Source organism: Haliotis cracherodii, unplaced genomic scaffold, assembly GCF_022045235.1.
Source record: "Haliotis cracherodii isolate W230 unplaced genomic scaffold, xgHalCrac1.p SCAF_7, whole genome shotgun sequence".
Lineage (NCBI taxonomy): Eukaryota > Metazoa > Mollusca > Gastropoda > Lepetellida > Haliotidae > Haliotis > Haliotis cracherodii.
In genome coordinates, this window is record NW_027266330.1 from 47651311 (window position 1) to 47668782 (window position 17472).

At 41.3% G+C, this 17472-nt stretch overlaps 1 protein-coding gene across 1 annotated transcript; it reads right to left on the reverse strand.

The window, feature by feature from the left end:
• Positions 1-6942: 6942 nt before the first annotated feature.
• Positions 6943-12130, reverse strand: LOC139448546 (uncharacterized). The gene is made up of 4 exons (XM_071230113.1): positions 12053-12130; positions 8942-9126; positions 8351-8431; positions 6943-7393 (listed from the first exon to the last, which is right to left on the reverse strand). Exons 1-4 carry the CDS (start codon positions 12087-12089, stop codon positions 7031-7033), a joined length of 666 nt encoding a protein of 221 aa, XP_071086214.1. The 5' UTR covers positions 12090-12130; the 3' UTR covers positions 6943-7030.
• Positions 12131-17472: the final 5342 nt, after the last annotated feature.

Sequence of the window (17472 nt, forward strand, 5' to 3'; positions counted from 1 at the left end):
TGTTACTGCAGAACACGAAACTATTGCGTTGTAGTGTACACCCTATAAACGAATGCTTGAACAATCGTCGGGGACATTATTGATCAATTTCAGGTTCATTCGTCTTTCTTGTGTGTTTGTTTGCTAATACACCGCCAACATTACAATTGTATACACCGCCAACATGTTCGGTTTATTCTCATGTAACACCTAGTCCTCTTTACTTATCCACTCATGACCATATTTGTATTTCTGTAATCATCTGATATTTTTTTTATATCTTCTTTTTGGGAGAGTATATTTATTCTGATAATGTTCCATCAAAACTAAACTATATGTTTGATGCAGCCTCAGAATTTTGAAAAGGTACAGGAAACGATCGTTTAACTATTGTCTTTGAAGTTGATCAAGAACGTATCGATCGATGTCATGTTTTATTACTTTCCCAAACGCTGCAAACGTTTGATAAAGTACTTCATTGATGCAGATCACAACATTCTATTTCTTGGCACCATGTACACTCCTTTATCACCGACCTTAATCACCGGAGACTTGTTCCATTGAAACAACTCACGTTGTTGAAATCCCTCGTGAATACATTGCTCTTCCAGTCATCCAGTCAACAAACAATATACTGATCCTTCACTAAGGCGACAAACATACATGGCGTCTTGTGTTGACAAACGACAATGTGTCTGCCTAGAACACTTTACAATACAAAACTTTACAATACAAATGAACAATGCGAAATTAGTTGACATGTTGATGCATTAAACAGTGTCCCTGAATTTAAGAATAATGTCATGTTGAGCTAAGTTTATGAACATTCATGTCCGGATCCTCGGGTCTAAGATTGTACCGTGCAAATATTCTCTGGCCAAACAGTTCTTTGATGAATACCTACAATAGCAAAATCAATTGTAATTATATTACACGATTTAGATTTGTTTGCCTCTTTGAACTGTATGTTAATTTGTGTCTGAATCGGGGATGAGGATGTGATTGTTACTGTCTGATAAAATATGCAGATGGCTTGTGGATATTCACTACACATCTTGCAACATACGACCCATAGGCAGTTTCCGTGGATTTACATTCAAACGAAAAACATCATGGGGGTCACGGGTTAGAGATTCCGGGTTAGAATTGGTCCCCAGCAACCTAAACACTTTGTGAGAGACAACTTAATGGATCGGGTGGTCAGGCTTAGTGGTATGGTTCACTGTCATCGTATCCCGAGGACGTGGGACTTTGCACATTCCAATCAGTGGTTTGTCCGGCCCAGACTCGATTGTTTACAGGACGTCCACATATTGCTGGAATTTTGCAAAATGCAGCAGAATCAAAATAGTGAGTGAGTGAGTTAGTTGTGTTTAACGTCGCTTTTAACAGTATTGCAGTTATATCACGGCGTGTCAGCTTAATGTGGGAGGAAAGCCCGAAGTGATGCAGGTCTTAAACGTTTACCACTTCGATGAAACCCACGAGCACGGGTGCTGACAAACCTAGAAACATAACTGGGGCGAACCGTGATTCGAACCCACGATCATAGGTTTCTGGCTTGCCCAAGGGGCGCAACTCTGCATAGCGAATCGCCGCGCCTTGATTGGCTGATACGAGAACTTTGATATTTCTAGTGCTACGTTTGATTCACCTGTTTGATCACAAACAAGAATATCTATTTTTAATGTAGGTTTTTTCACTTAACCAAAACTGTGAACTCCGGGCATGATGACAGGTGATAATTGCTATCAGTTGAATCCATCCGTTAGTTGATCCATCTCTAAAATCCACCCGTTATCCGTTGATTCCATCCACGAATCCATCCGTCAGGTGATCCATCCATGAGATCCATCCGTCAGTTGATCCATCCCTAAAATCCATCCATCAGTTGATCCATCCATGCGATCCATCCATCAGTTGATCCATCCATGAGATCCATCCGTCAGTTGATACATCCCTAAAATCCATCCATCAGTTGGTCCATCCATGAGATCCATCCGTCAGTTGATCCATCCATGAGATCCATCCGTCAGTTGATCCATCCCTAAAATCCATCCGTCAGTTGGTCCATCCATGAGATCGATCCGTCAGTTGATCCATCCATGAGATCCATCCGTCAGTTGATCCATCTCTAAAATCCATCCGTCAGTTGATCCATCCATGAGATCCATCCGTCAGTTGATCCATCTCTAAAATCCATCCGTCAGTTGATCCATCCCTAAAATCCATCCATCAGTTGATCCATCCATGAGATCCATCCGTCAGTTGGTCCATCCATGAGATCCATCCGTCAGTTGATCCATCCATGAGATCCATCCGTCAGTTGGTCCATCAATGAGATCCATCCGTCAGTTGATCCATCCCTAAAATCCATCCGTCAGTTGGTCCATCCATGAGATCCATCCGTCAGTTGATCCATCCCTAAAATCCATCCGTCAGTTGATCCATCCATGAGATCCATCCGTCAGTTGGTCCATCCATGAGATCCATCCGACAGTTGATCCATCCATGAGATCCATCCGTCAGTTGATCCATCCATGAGATCCATCCGTCAGTTGATCCATCTCTAAAATCCATCCGTCAGTTGATCCATCCCTAAAATCCATCCATCAGTTGATCCATCCATGAGATCCATCCGTCAGTTGGTCCATCCATGAGATCCATCCGTCAGTTGATCCATCCATGAGATCCATCCGTCAGTTGGTCCATCAATGAGATCCATCCGTCAGTTGATCCATCCCTAAAATCCATCCGTCAGTTGGTCCATCCATGAGATCCATCCGTCAGTTGATCCATCCCTAAAATCCATCCGTCAGTTGATCCATCCATGAGATCCATCCGTCAGTTGGTCCATCCATGAGATCCATCCGACAGTTGATCCATCCATGAGATCCATCCGTCAGTTGATCCATCCATGAGATCCATCCGTCAGTTGATCCATCTCTAAAATCCATCCGTCAGTTGGTCCATCCATGAGATCCATCCGTCAGTTGATCCATCCATGAGATCCATCCGCCAGTTGATCCATCCCTAAAATCCATCCGTCAGTTGATCCATCCCTAAAATCCATCCGTCAGTTGATCCATCCCTAAAATCCATCCGTCAGTTGGTCCATCCATGTGATCCATCGGGGATTTTATCCTCCATTTCTTTCGTAGTTAACCCTCCCATGAGACCAGATGTATTTACTGAATACTAACGTTTATAATTGTCAAAGGACATTTCTCTCTGTCATTTTACTAATAATAACTATATATCTACTTACATTAAACACATAACTCATGTCCACATTTTAACTTCATCATATTCTAAGTCCGAGGTTTGCTTTTTCTTAGTAATTGACCGACTTTTTTCATGTTTCATCATGTTCAAGGATACATTCTTGACATTTTCCTTCACTTAATCATCAAATATTAGTGAATAATAAACTCAGTTGTTATACATGTTGGGACAACTATAACAAATTCTCAGATCCGAGATGTAATGTCATAACATCAAGATTAATGCTACTATTAATCTATTTCTACCTAACCTATAAATGCGTGTGCAATAGACAACCCTACAATCATAGAATCACAAGGTTTTGAATTCTATATCTTTCAGGTTGTTCGAAATATTTACTGGTGAGTAAATTTTGCTGTTGTAGTTTTAACATACCTTAATAATCATTAATTCTATGTACATATAAGATAAGACATGTATGTAATCTGAATTAGCATTCAATTATGTAGTGTTCGTTATAATTAGTACAGAAAATCCCCAATGATGTCAGACGTTCTATGATGAATAAATGAATTAAATGAATTCAACTTAATTCAACTTAATTCAACTATATTAGTAGCCTGCGCTACTTCTATATTTATTAATCTCACAATTCATTATTTCTGAACGTTTAAATTATACGCTGATCGCAACAATCTATGGAGATTTTATAAATGATTTTTCCCGAATTGATTCTTTATCCTTTCCTTTCCACATTAAGGAATGGATCAATTAAATGTGTGATTAATGAGATTTGCTACTAATAAAGTTTATATTAAAGGATTCACGGATCTAACGGATTGATTTTAGGGATGGGTCAATTAATGGATGGATTAACGGATGGACTCGACTGATAGGAGCTGTTTCCTACAATGATGCATTGGCTTAGATACATAAATGTATACTGAGTCAAATTAAAAACTTCAACTTTTTAAAAGTAACCCCATATATGATATACAACGGACAAATGTATCAGAGAAGGTAATTTTTAATCATTAATGTCCAAAGAAGGACTTTAATTAACGGTGGTTACCATAATTTGTTCCAAGCACCTACGGTATTCGGTAATAACATCAACAGTTTAAATCATAAGTTCCAAGCACGAGAATCTGATGTCACACAAGTTCAGTAGCGTTGACAACTGCCACACAACGCCTCCGCATGGACCCTGTGATGCTTGTGAACACATGATTGGGAAGACGACGCCATTGTTGCTGCAAAATGGTGCCAAGATCTTGCAAATTCTGAGGTTGGTTCTGGAGAGTGCGCAGACTTCTGCCAAGAACATCCCAGACGTGTTCGATGGGATTGAGGTCGGGAGACCTTGACGGCCAGTCCATGACGTTGACTCCCGCATTCTGAAGGAAATTCCTATTCAAAATTGCTGTGTGGGGTCTGGCATTGTCGTGTTGGAAGATCAAACCGGGTCCACGTGCTGCCATAAAAGGCAGAAGTTCTGGTGCCAGTACCTGGTCGCGGTAAGCAGCAGCGTTGAGGTTACCACGGATGACAAGAAGCCTGGAACGTGCATTGCCACAGAAAGCACCCCACACCATGACACTTCCGCCTCGAAATCTGTCAACTTCCTGTACACAACACTGGGCGTAACGTTCATGACGGCGCCTCCACACACTCGCCCTACCATCAGCAAATCGAAGATTAAATCGGGATTCATCACTGAAGACGACTTGATTCCAATTCCTCTGAGTCCATCGTAAGTGTCGCTGTGCCCGCAATTGACGTTGACGTCTGTGTAATTGAGTCAGAATCAGCCCGCAGTATGGCCGCCGTGCTTGAAGGTGAGCAGTTCTCAGACGGTTTCGAACAGTTTGCGCACTCAGTCTACCCCTAAACAGTTCATTTCTGGTTGATGTAGCCGTCAAAAATCGGTTACGGAGGTGACGTAAGACAATCTGACGACCCTCTGCATGTGACATCACACATGGTCGACCTGGCCGAGGGCGATCAGCGGTGGTACCCGTTTGCTGTAGACGCGTCAGTAAATCATAAACAGTCCGTCGGCTACAACCTATCGTCCTTGCGACTTCAACTACGGACGTTCCCGTCTGCAACATGCCGGTGGCACGTTCACGTTGCAAAGGCGGGGCCATGACAAATGACCATAAAGACTTTTGTTTTCTTGTGTTTTTCTTTTTTTTTGTTAATGACTGCTAACAAGTATGGCTGATAACACGTGCGGTATCATGGCCACGTGACCAGTTGCACGTGAAAAAAACACTTTTGCCACTATAGTGCTGTGCACATGATTTTGATCGATTCACCTGCACAAAAACGGGTGTTATCTGAAGACAATACGTGGCCATTACTGTTTAAATACACAATAAGGTCCCACAATGATAACTGGTCAAATGTTAAAATTTTAGGATTGTGAAGTTTTTAATTTGGTTCAGTATATTATAAGTTACATATGTAGCAGTTTAGTGAATGTTTTTTACGAGTCAACAAACACATACTACGGGGTTGAGGTCTTTATTGCGATGAGTGTGATCAAGGATCTAAGATAACATACACCCTGAAACACATAATAACACAATAAATGATAAGTAAAACATTACCATTACTGCTAGATACATAGCATAGGCTTATTACAAGTAAGTATTTACATATATCAGTTATCCATTAAACACTAGACTGAACCTTAAACGATTATACTAGAACATATACAGTAATAACATGATCCACAATACCGACATTTAAGGGAGATAACTCCTAGATATTCAATTGACTATAATATATACACAATATATATACATAACGCTTACACATTTTGCATAAACATATACAATACTTTAAGACAGAAATTAATGATATGATCTTACATTAAATGTGGTCATCACAATTAGATTACATCGTAAGTCTTAGACAGATATAAATAACACAAAACACAATGCATACCCTGTGGGTGATACAAGGGTGTGGATCCCAACTGCCACATGTATGGCAACACCATAGATTATCTGAATAAACAATACATAGACTAAAACACTATTTAACATTAAATATATTGAACAAAGTAATACACACATTTAATTTACAATGATGTGCATGTATCACATCTGAATCTGTACATTACAAAGCTTTTTAAAACACTCTTGAAGTAAAACACTTTCACACATATTTCATTGAAGTGATAGAATACATTTTAGTGATAGTGTATGGGTGTTTAGCTTATCTTATGCAGATTTAAATATTTAGACATGATCAACATTTATGTTAGATTACATGCATTTAGTTTACTTCATATATAAAACATACTGTTATTTCAGTACAACACAGGATAGAGATTACAACCATTTAACTGACCTGATTTAATATTATCTCTTTAATCTTTGCTGGTCTGAGCAGTTCTGTCAGTTCATGTGCTGAGAGAGTATGCAGTGTAATCAAAGCATGCAGTTTAACAATAGGTGTTAGCTTGGCCAATCAGCAAATGAAGCTTCTGGCCATGGGGCAGTTAGTAGGTAAGACAGGTCAGATACACTTTGTTATAGCTGACTGAAACTGACAACTAGTTATATATAATAAATATATGTAAAAAAACTAAAATGAAATTGAAACGAATATAAACAAAAACTACATCGGCCACACATACTGTTTGAAAAAATAAATTAGCGATTCAATATGAGATATAGTATTTCATAGTCAGTGCTTATCCGCATTCATGTAAAAATAATATTGAACTATGTGTACGCAGATATCATATCACAAGTAAAGATAACACATTTTTATCAAAAACTACCACAAAAGTCACAATACAGGGACATTTTCAAGGGCCCTTGCTCCCAAATGCTTCGTAGGCCTTCTTAACGTGGTTGTTCGACTCCGGTTCGTCTAACTGTTTTCGTAATGTGTCAATCTGCTTTTGCATTGTCCCATAGTGATTTACGAATCCAAACGAACGAGCGTAGATGCAGAAGAAGATTGTTCCAATTAGGCAGGTGATGAAGAGAATTACTCCCAGACTGATAACGATGATACCAAGGACGACATTGACAGTTGTGTACGGCTCACATTTGATAGCGGCGTCCGGATTGGTTGAAACACATTCACTTATTGCCCAACCAGTGACCGAGAATTGCAGCGAGGCAAAGGTGAGGCATAGGATGTTCATGACATAGTTCACCAAAACCTGAAAAAGAAGTTTTCACATGTGGTGCTTTTAATTGTTAAAAGTATTCATATACGACTATAGATTTCAAATAATGTTGAGATGATATTTCATATATAATTTCCTTGATTTATACAATCATAAAGTTTATATAGGGCAAACCATATCGTGACCTTGACCTTGACCACTAAGGAGGGAGCGCTGTTCCCTTTTAAGAACACCTGGTGTCACGCATGCAGTAATCGAAAGTCGTCAAAGGCGCCGCAATTCGCTGTGCAGAGTTTCGTCCTTCGGACACGCCAGAAACCTATAATTGTGGGTTCGAATCCCGGTTCGCCCAAATTATGTTTCTAGTTTTGTCAGCACCATACCCGTACGCTTGGGTTTCACCAAAGTAGTAAACGTCTGAGACCTGTATCATTTTAGGCTTACCTCCCACATTAAGCTGACACGCCCTGATATAGCTGGAATACCGTTAAAAGCAGCGTTATACCCAACTAGGCATTGCTTGGGGGAGCTACAATGCACTGTAGCTCACCTAAATTGCGAACAGATTTGATGCCGCTTCAATCTTATGGTGACAAACATCTATAGTGAGATTGGTTCAATATATAACATCATGTACAAAGAGGTTGAGTTCAAATGATAATAATAATAATAATAAAGACTTGGAACGAACTATTATTCAATCTTCTTGTGGTTCTTAAGAATAAATAATTCTAAATCCTCCTGTAAATATTTTGTGAAATCTTTTAACAAAACACGTTACACAGATAATGCTTTGTCGTCATAACAAGGATCATGGATGCCTTATTTCACCTTCATAGGTCAAGCAGTTTCAGAGGAGAAACCCACAAGCAGAATCATGCCTGTTATACAATTACTGTCTATTGCTTTTGGGCTGTCTGCATTGCCCAATTGTACCAAATAGAATACACTGACCATCAGTAAATCAGGATCTCCCTGCACTGAACTTACGTGTCTTTTGACCCGCCGTTCATCATTCTCGAGGACGGCATTGTTGGTAGCTTTCAGGCCGGATATACTTCCAACGAGGACCTTGGAAAATGACAAAATATTGAAGATGACGTGAGCTACCAACTGTCCTCCTCTAAGAATGGCATCCGACAATACAGTTGCCGTTTACCGACAGCTTCGAATCCCGAAAGGTTATACGTATACTGTTTCTTCTGAAAATGTGTTTTTTTGTAATTCAGTCGTCAGTGTTTCACCTTTTTGTAGTGGAAATATCAAAGAACTGTTTGAAAAAAAAGATTTGTTGTATACACAGTTTCATTTACAAGTGTGTCAAGTATGCCTCTTTTAGTTGGGCGTTGAGGTAGCCAGGTGGTTAAAGCATTCGCTAATCACGCCGAAGACCCGGGTTCGATTGCCCACATGGGTACAATGTTTGAAGCCCATTTCTGGTGTGCCCCCCTGTGATATTGCTGGAATATTGCTGAAAGCGGCGTTCACTAATTTAGTTTGATACCAATATTTTCTGTTTCTGCATTATCTTGTAAGGTTATTTGATTCTAGGTATTCGAATGGTGTGACAGAAATACTTACTAATATCCCTGTGATGAGAGCATACCCATTTATTTGAGGGTAGTTTGGATTTGTCAAAGCGACACCCATTGAAGCAATGCCGACGACAATGCAGGGCACACTTGTGACCATCTGAACCCACGATAACATCCGCAGATGATGCGCGCCCTTGTCACGGAAGTCCTTGCCGTCGGGCGTATTACACGCTGAAGCATAAAATGAGAGATAAACAGCTTATTGTCTTGAAGCAACCATACGAATGTTCAGTTATATTTATGCTCCACTTCGTTTTGGGATGTCTTGTTTTAACCATTTCACCTCTTTTCTTAACTTACTGATTTAAACGTTTCTTGCGTTACCATGTTAAGATTGTGTATTTAATGAATGCATTCCAACAAATTGAGACCCACCCTGAATATCGACTCCAGATGTCATAACGAAGACACTGTTAGTACTGAAGCTGACTGAAGGGATGTTGAATGTGAATATGTTTTTTCCGTTTTAGGTACCTTTGTACCTCTGATATTATTGTCTAATGTGTCATTGGGGTCAAAATGAACGAACCAGCAAATATATTGATTCTGAGGGAAATGAAACCTTCTTATTGTCAGCCGTACGGTGGTACTAGCGTGGGGCATGTAAGCCTTTCAATGTCAGCCGTACGGTGGTATTAGCGTGGATCATGTAAGCCTTTCACTGTCAGCCGTACGGTGGTATTAGCGTGGATCATGTAAGCCTTTCACTGTCAGCCGTACGGTGGTATTAGCGTGGATCATGTGTAAGCCTTTCAATGTCAGCCGTACGGTGGTATTATCGTGGATCATGTAAGCCTTTCACTTTCAGCCGTACGGTGGTATTAGCGTGGATCATGTAAGCCTTTCACTGTCAGCCGTACGGTGGATGGTATTAGCGTGGATCATGTAAGCCTTTCAATGTCAGCCGTACGGTGGTACTAGCGTGGGGCATGTAAGCCTTTCAATGTCAGCCGTACGGTGGTATTAGCGTGGATCATGTAAGCCTTTCAATGTCAGCCGTACGGTGGTATCAGACATACGAAGGTACTAGCTTTGGGCATGTAAGCCTCTCACTGTCAGACATACGAAGGTACTGGCGTGGGGCATGTAAGCCTCTCACTGTCACACATACGAAGGTACTAGCGTGGGGCATGTAAGCCTCTCACTGTCAGACGTACGAAGGTACTGGTGTGGGGCATGTAAGCCTCTCACTGTCAGACGTACGAGGGTACTGGCGTGGGGCATGTAAGCCTCTCACTGTCACACGTACGAAGGTACTGGCGTGGGGCATGTAAGCCTTTCACTGTCAGACGTAAAAAGGTACTGGCGTGGGGCATGTAAGCCTCTCACTGTCAGACATACGAAGGTACTGGCGTGGGGCATGTAAAACTCTCACTGTCAGACGTACAAAGGTGCTGGCGTGGGGCATGTAACTCTCTCACTGTCAGACGTACGAAGGTACTGGCGTGGGGCATGTAACTCTCTCACTGTCAGACGTACGAAGGTACTGGCGTGGGGCATGTAAGCCTCTCACTGTCAGACATACGAAGGTACTGGCGTGGGGCATGTAAGCCTCTCACTGTCAGACGTACAAAGATGCTGGCGTGGGGCATGTAAGCCTCTCACTGTCAGGCGTACGAGGGTACTGGCGTGAGGCATGTAAGCCTCTCACTGTCAGACGTACGAAGGTACTAGCGTGGGGCATGTAAGCCTCTCACTGTCAGACGTAAGAAGGTGCTGGCGTGAGGCATGTAAGCCTCTCACTGTCAGACGTACGAAGGTACTAGCGTGGGGCATGTAAGCCTCTCACTGTCAGACGTAAGAAGGTACTGGTGTGGGGCATGTAAGCCTTTCACTGTCAGACGTAAGAAGGTACTAGCGTGGGGCATGTAAGCCTCTCACTGTCAGACGTAAGAAGGTACTGGCGTGGGGCATGTAAGCCTCTCACTGTCAGACTTATGCATAAAACGCTGCATAAAATGAGTCATGTTACAATACACAAACATATTTCCTATTTATGATTCTGTTTTGATTTAGCGACACCCAGCAGACATCATATACTGGATGATATCACCAGTGCGAGTGCAATGACGGGTTTCTGTATCTATTGTATGTACATTTGTGTTTGAGAAATTCCTCATTCACTGTGGCAAGTTCCGTCTCTTGGGCATACCAGAATCCTATGATGGTCGGTTCAAATCTTAGATTCGCCGTGAATAGTTCTCTTCCCAATTTAAGCTCACGTGCAGTCAAATCGGCCCTAAACCAGTGTCAATCACTGACCAAACATCAGGGTATTTGCAGGGCGCTTCAAACACTACAGATCCAAACCCGCGAAGAAGGCCCAGTTAGTTGTTACACCAAAGTTGAAAATTTTCAGAATAGTTGCCATTTCCTGAAAACAAATACAGCCATATTTCTCCCTTGATCAAATATTTAACCCGACATTTATACAAGCAGGAAAAAACCGTCATATCATATAACAGTACACTGCAAATAATTACTTATTTTTATGATGTAGGTAGAGTACTTATATTTTGTGAAAATGGCACGTGCGCAATGTCACTGGCTGTTGCCACGACGTTCAAGATATTCCGAATACCTAGTGGGATTATTGATAAATGAATTACAGTTAGAGTTTCGATATATATATATTTCTGCTCGTAAACCTGTAAAATTCAACACAGGACAGCGAGAACGTCTACATCGTTATCAGATCTATGTAACATGGGTGTGACAAGTCTAAAGTTAGTACCATGTGCGAAATACGCTTGAGTAAGAAAGCGCACGTAAAATCTCCAATGATGATGATGATGATGTCTAAAGCTGCAGTGCTAAAGCAGGGGTCTGATCTCTTGTCGATCTTTTTCGGGAAGTATAAATAAATGACTTGTAATAACATGCATGAAAACATTTATCTCATTTCTGCTTTCGTCTGATCGGGATCGTAATATTATGTCAGTGAAAATATGATATGCCAGATGTAAGACAGACTTTGGCCTACATTCACATACACTGTGAAGCTAAATCTCGAATTGTGACACGTGGAATAAATGAGTTGGGTGAACAGTTATGTCAGTGCGATGCTTGGTATATACTGGTATATACTGGTACTTACTGGTGCCCACATAGCATACACAACCGGTGTCATCCATGGTCAGTTCTTGAAGTGGTCAGTTAAACAGGGATACAGAACTCAACACTAGTAGCCGTGAACTGAGGGCACAAGGCCGTGTCACTGGCGATATCACGAGGTCAGATAACAATGTTTACACACAAGGCGGTGACGCAGACCTACATATACAATCACATGACCTCAGCTGACTGATATTCTCTGATCAAGATAAACAGTCTTTATCAGTTGCAGCAGGAGCACGAGGGGTACATGGGTACCCGTTAGGTTTTATGTCACGAGCCGGTTGGTTGGTTGTTATACGCCGCACTAGGCAATATCTAGCTATATGACGGCGGTCTGTAAATAATCGAGTCTGGACCAGACAATCCAGTGATTGATATCATGAGCATCAATCCACGCAATGGAGATCGATGACATGCTTCAACCAAGTATGCAAGCCTGACCACCCCATCCCGTGCCGGTGGCCAAACAAGTGACGAAACTGTAGGCATTAAATATAGTCATGCAGTATATTGTAGTGACAGTTGTGAAGGATAGTAAGTGGGTGAGTTACACTGTTACATCGTATCTGCGAAAACATAATGCACGTTATAAGGGTAACTATGTTATAAATATAGAATACTAAACGAGCTCTCGTGTAATACCAATTTTATGAAACGAGTGAATAGTTGTGGTATCTGACGAGCGAAAGCGAGTCAGATACCACAACTATTCACGAGTTTCATAAAATTTGTTTTACACGGGATCGAATTTAGTTTTTTATTTATTACTTGCCATTGATAACGTTTTTAGAATTATACTGTTGAGTATGAATAGGCTGACACCTACACGATCCACGGCATAGTCCAATTGAGTTTAACAGAATAATACTTCAAACACGTCAAAAATTGAAACGTATGAATTTAATACCATACAACGGTCCACCTTTAGAATTCAGGCGTCCGTTCCACAAAATTATCGTAGGGCTAATCGCAACTCACATACTTTAACTTAGACAAACGACTGTCGTTGCGCTACAATACGATCGCCTTGTGGAACGGGCCTTGCACCTCAAAGTTTACAATCACGTCACAATACCTGATGACGTAAATTGTGGAATTTTGTTGCAAGGTCCATCGGCGAAACAACGCCATGTGACGTCAACCTAGCAACAAGGTTGCTGGGGTCATCGAGTGCGCATAAGCTCCTCTCAGTGATCTATCAACTCCATACGCAATGTCTTGTATTGTAACATAAATGTAGGTATGTTCCCTGATCTGATTGGTTAAAAAGTGTTGTCGAATGAGCATAACATCGCTGAAATTTTGGGGTCTCATCACCGTGTATGTATACATTAATTAATGGAACTATTTTTGAAATCATCAACATGGAGGAACAGACAGAAATTTACCCTGACTTCCACATCGGAGATTTCGATGAAATATTGAGTGAATGGGGCGACGAGACATTTTCTGAGATAATACAAGAATTTGAAGGTAAATGAAATTTACCTTTTTCTATTAATTACAAAATCATAATCATGAATGATGTAATTTTCTTGGGCTTGGCCAAAGGAAAAGACAAAACAAAATCAATTTTTAACAGAGTAAAAAACATTTATTGCAAGCAGTACAGTACAAGCAGTACAGGACATCGTGGATGGGAACCTCTCCAAATCTACTGGGGGTTAAAATATTTCGACGTAAGCCATTGAAACATAAAAGAATACATAAACACATACCAAAATTTCCTACGCAGATTCGATCAACATCAGCGAGAGTTACGTATACCTCCCTTTCACCATTGCCATAATGGCAATGTAAAGCGTGACCAATGTGTCATCGCAAAAATTGGCAATAATATAACGAGATTGACCAAAATCTTAACATAAATTAAATATTTCGTTTTGTAAGATTTGAGATATGTTATACTAAATGGATATACGGAAATTTCATTTAAACACGACACCGTAATAATAACGAATTACTCCCACTTACCGTCACATTTGTACCCTGAACAAGGCAATCTTTTCACTTCCAGAATGGCTTGGTTTCCGAGGTTTTGAACCCACGTTCGAAGAGCTCCCTGCTTTTCAACTGAATGAGAGACTGAGGTTCTTTTATGCCGAAGTCAGAAATGCTGAGGGAGACCTTTACTCAAAATCAGCTCGCTAACGAACGTAATTTGGTACCTGTCATAGATACAAATATCCTGCCACTGTCCACTGCTCCCGTAAATAATTTCCAGGTTAATTCTTCTGCTAATTTCCACGGCCTCTCTCACATATGTTAATCCACTGTAACAGTAAACAACTTTTTCAATCCCAGCTAAGCTGCATGTCTGAAATTTCGCACATGTTTGACGTCTCTTGTCACCACCTCAGTTTCAGGCGAGTTGACACTATCTTGTACAGGGGCCAAACAGTATGTACGTCTTTTCTAATTTTGATTATTTGTATTTCATAGATACGCATAACTACAAATAACAAGTAAGATGAGGAACTGTGATAAAGAATTGAATTTGTGATATTTCCTGTTGTTTGTTTATTTTCTGAGAACTGAGCTTGAACATGTGACCACCCCTTTCGTAAAATGGACCCTCATTATTGGAGTACCTCGAAACCATTGATCGGTTTCGCGGCACACCATATCATGCATCTTTTCGAAGGTGAGCACGAGGAGACGTATTACTAACGACAGTTTTGTTGTGTCATGCGCTAAATAAATTAGTTCCTCCTAAATATCGATTTAATTAACGTTCATGTTACAATGTCGATGAATATTTCGTTTTGTAAGATTTGCGTGATGTTATGCTGAATGGATGTACGGAAATTTCATTTGAACACGACGCCGTAAATATTTATCTCCTAAATAAGCCAAGGGATGTCGAGAGCTTTCAATATTTGTTCGTGAAACGTGTTCCGAGAGTACATAAGCACGCGTTTTGGTATTACACAATGTGTAATACAGCTATATGTTTATTATTAAACGTGTGATCTCTTCACGGGCACGTAATAAATTGTATAATGTGGTATGCAGATAAAAGGACTTCAACAAACGTCACACTTTGGATAAGTTGATAGCATGGATCTATTCTAGGTTAACATGAATTGATTTATTGAATAGAAACAGCATATATGTGTATGTGTCTTTGTTTTAAACTGGAACGATTATTCCACCAATTCATGGATCACATTCTGTCCACGCTTTTCCAGGCCTCTTGCGTTTAACCAACGTAACATGATACGATAAGAAAAGTCGCCTCTGTGCAGCCCGGCTTCTGTCGGGAACAGCACTGGCGTGGATAAACTTTTCACTCGATTCGCCGTATAAAATAGTCCTGTGTTGTCGACGCTGTGACCGAGTATGGCCCATCTACAATTCTATGGTCTGGTGTGTTCATTAGTGACAACTCTGACATATGGACAAGAAAATATTGTTGCTGTGGTTAACCAAGTTAACATGTTGCAGATGGAAATAAACCACATGAAAGTGGAAGTTCCGAGGTTTGAGGCACGAGTGCTGAACAAGATGGCGATGTTGGAGTTGATGCAACGAGCTGACCTGGTGGAGAAGATTGTGCCGTCCTATATACAGGCTCAGGTCGAAGAGTCTTTGAAGCAGATTCTCCATGCGCAGTCTTTTAAAGCAATGGTACGAAACTACATGTATTCACAAGTGAAGCATCTTAAACGAGCTTATCAGGCGATGAAGAGACAGGTGAAAAGTATCAACAGGCGTGTAAGACAAAAGACATTAACGAAGACCGTATCAGGTGTTGACGCACAATCTGAACGTCTGAAATCTGAAAAGACAACATACATGCTCAATATGTCTGATATTCATGGAGTGATGAACAGTTCTAAGCACACTGAGACAGGGAAGCTGATGAGCCATCTACAGACAATGATGACTAATACATGGAGCCGCGTGAGACACGTGGGTCAAGAAGTGAAGTCCTTGGGTGGACAGGTGTCTCTGCTGAACCAAACATGTGCGAAGGCGTCACTGGAAAGACGAGCTATTCAATCGACAGTGGATACACTAGAAGCGAAGGCGAATCAAACTCGGGAACAGATCGGGCATATAACGGAACAGGGTACGATGCTGAAGACCTGTTTGACCCAGATGAACAATTGTCATGTCGGGGACACAGGGGGTGTCACGGCGGGTGACAACCCCAAAGAGACCAACGTGAACCGAAGGCGTCAGAGTTCTACTCCCTTGGTGATCCATGGGCCGTCAACAGCTTCTGCGACAGAAGCTACACCAGCAGCTACACCAGCAACTACGTCAACAGCCATCATGCAATCTCCGGGGCGCTATGTGGAGGTCATGACGAGGATATTAGTTGTGAAGCTTGAGTCTTTTACCGTCCAAAACCCCCATCTTCTAGACGTACACAACAACGCTTTGCAGGTATACGGCTATATGCGTACATCACACATTTCGTCTGTAACGTATGATTCCAGAGCAAGGAGCCTGATTTTTTGCAGACATTTACCAAAGGTCATACTGTCGTCTAATTTGGATTCCTTTGATGTTTCACGACTACGTAAAGGTGTTATCTCCCTTGGAATGGCTGTAGACGTTGACAGACGATTAATATTCCTCTCGACCTTCAAGCCAAGACGTACAATCAGTCGGATGTCAACGCGCGGAAAACACTTCCGGGGCATTGTAGACCTTACAAGGCATGGGTCATTTAACCCATATAACATAGCTATTGATACCAGAAACAAGATGATATATTTCTGCAAAAATAGTGATGGCTTTTGGTCAGTGGGTTATGATGGTAAGAATCTTCGCAGGATACAGCAGACGGGGAGCTCAAGCGCCGTTACCATTGACAGTCAACGGAACAATGTGTACTTCAGTGATGCTGAGAGGGTGATGAAGTTATCACTATCAACAAATACAGTTACGGAAATCATAGGACTGAGTGGCAGGATATGGAGTATGTGTCACGTGAACAACAGTTTGTATGTTGCTGGATATGTTGGGGGATTTATTGATGTCATATACTTAGGAAACAATGTACACTTTAATCTGCAAACGATGAAACACTCCAAGAATATTGTGTTGCCGTTACCCTGACTACTGAGCCTACGTAAGATCCGGGGGAAAGAAGTTCTTTTGTTGTTGTTGTTGTTGTTGTTTAACGCCGCCCTCAGCAATATTCAAGCTATGTGACGGTGGTCTGTAAATAATCGAGACCAGACAATACAGTGACTAACATCGTGAGCATCGATCCACGCAATTGGGATCTTTGACATGCATCAACCAAGTCAGCGAGCCTGATCACCCGATCCCGTTAGTCGCCTCTTACGACAAGCATAGTCGCCTTTTACGGGAAGCACGGGTTTCTGAAGACCTATTCTACCCCGGATCGTCACGGGTGGGGAAGAAGTTCTGGATTTCCAT

Coding starts and splice junctions, on each gene's coding strand:
- LOC139448546 (XM_071230113.1), bottom strand. CDS start 12,089: ATGGATGACACCGGTTGTGTATGCTATGTGGGCACCA. Junction 9,127..12,052: donor TGTATGCTATGTGGGCACCA/GTAAGTACCAGT, acceptor TTTATGCTTCAG/CGTGTAATACGCCCGACGGC. Junction 8,432..8,941: donor CTCTCATCACAGGGATATTA/GTAAGTATTTCT, acceptor TCATTTTCCAAG/GTCCTCGTTGGAAGTATATC.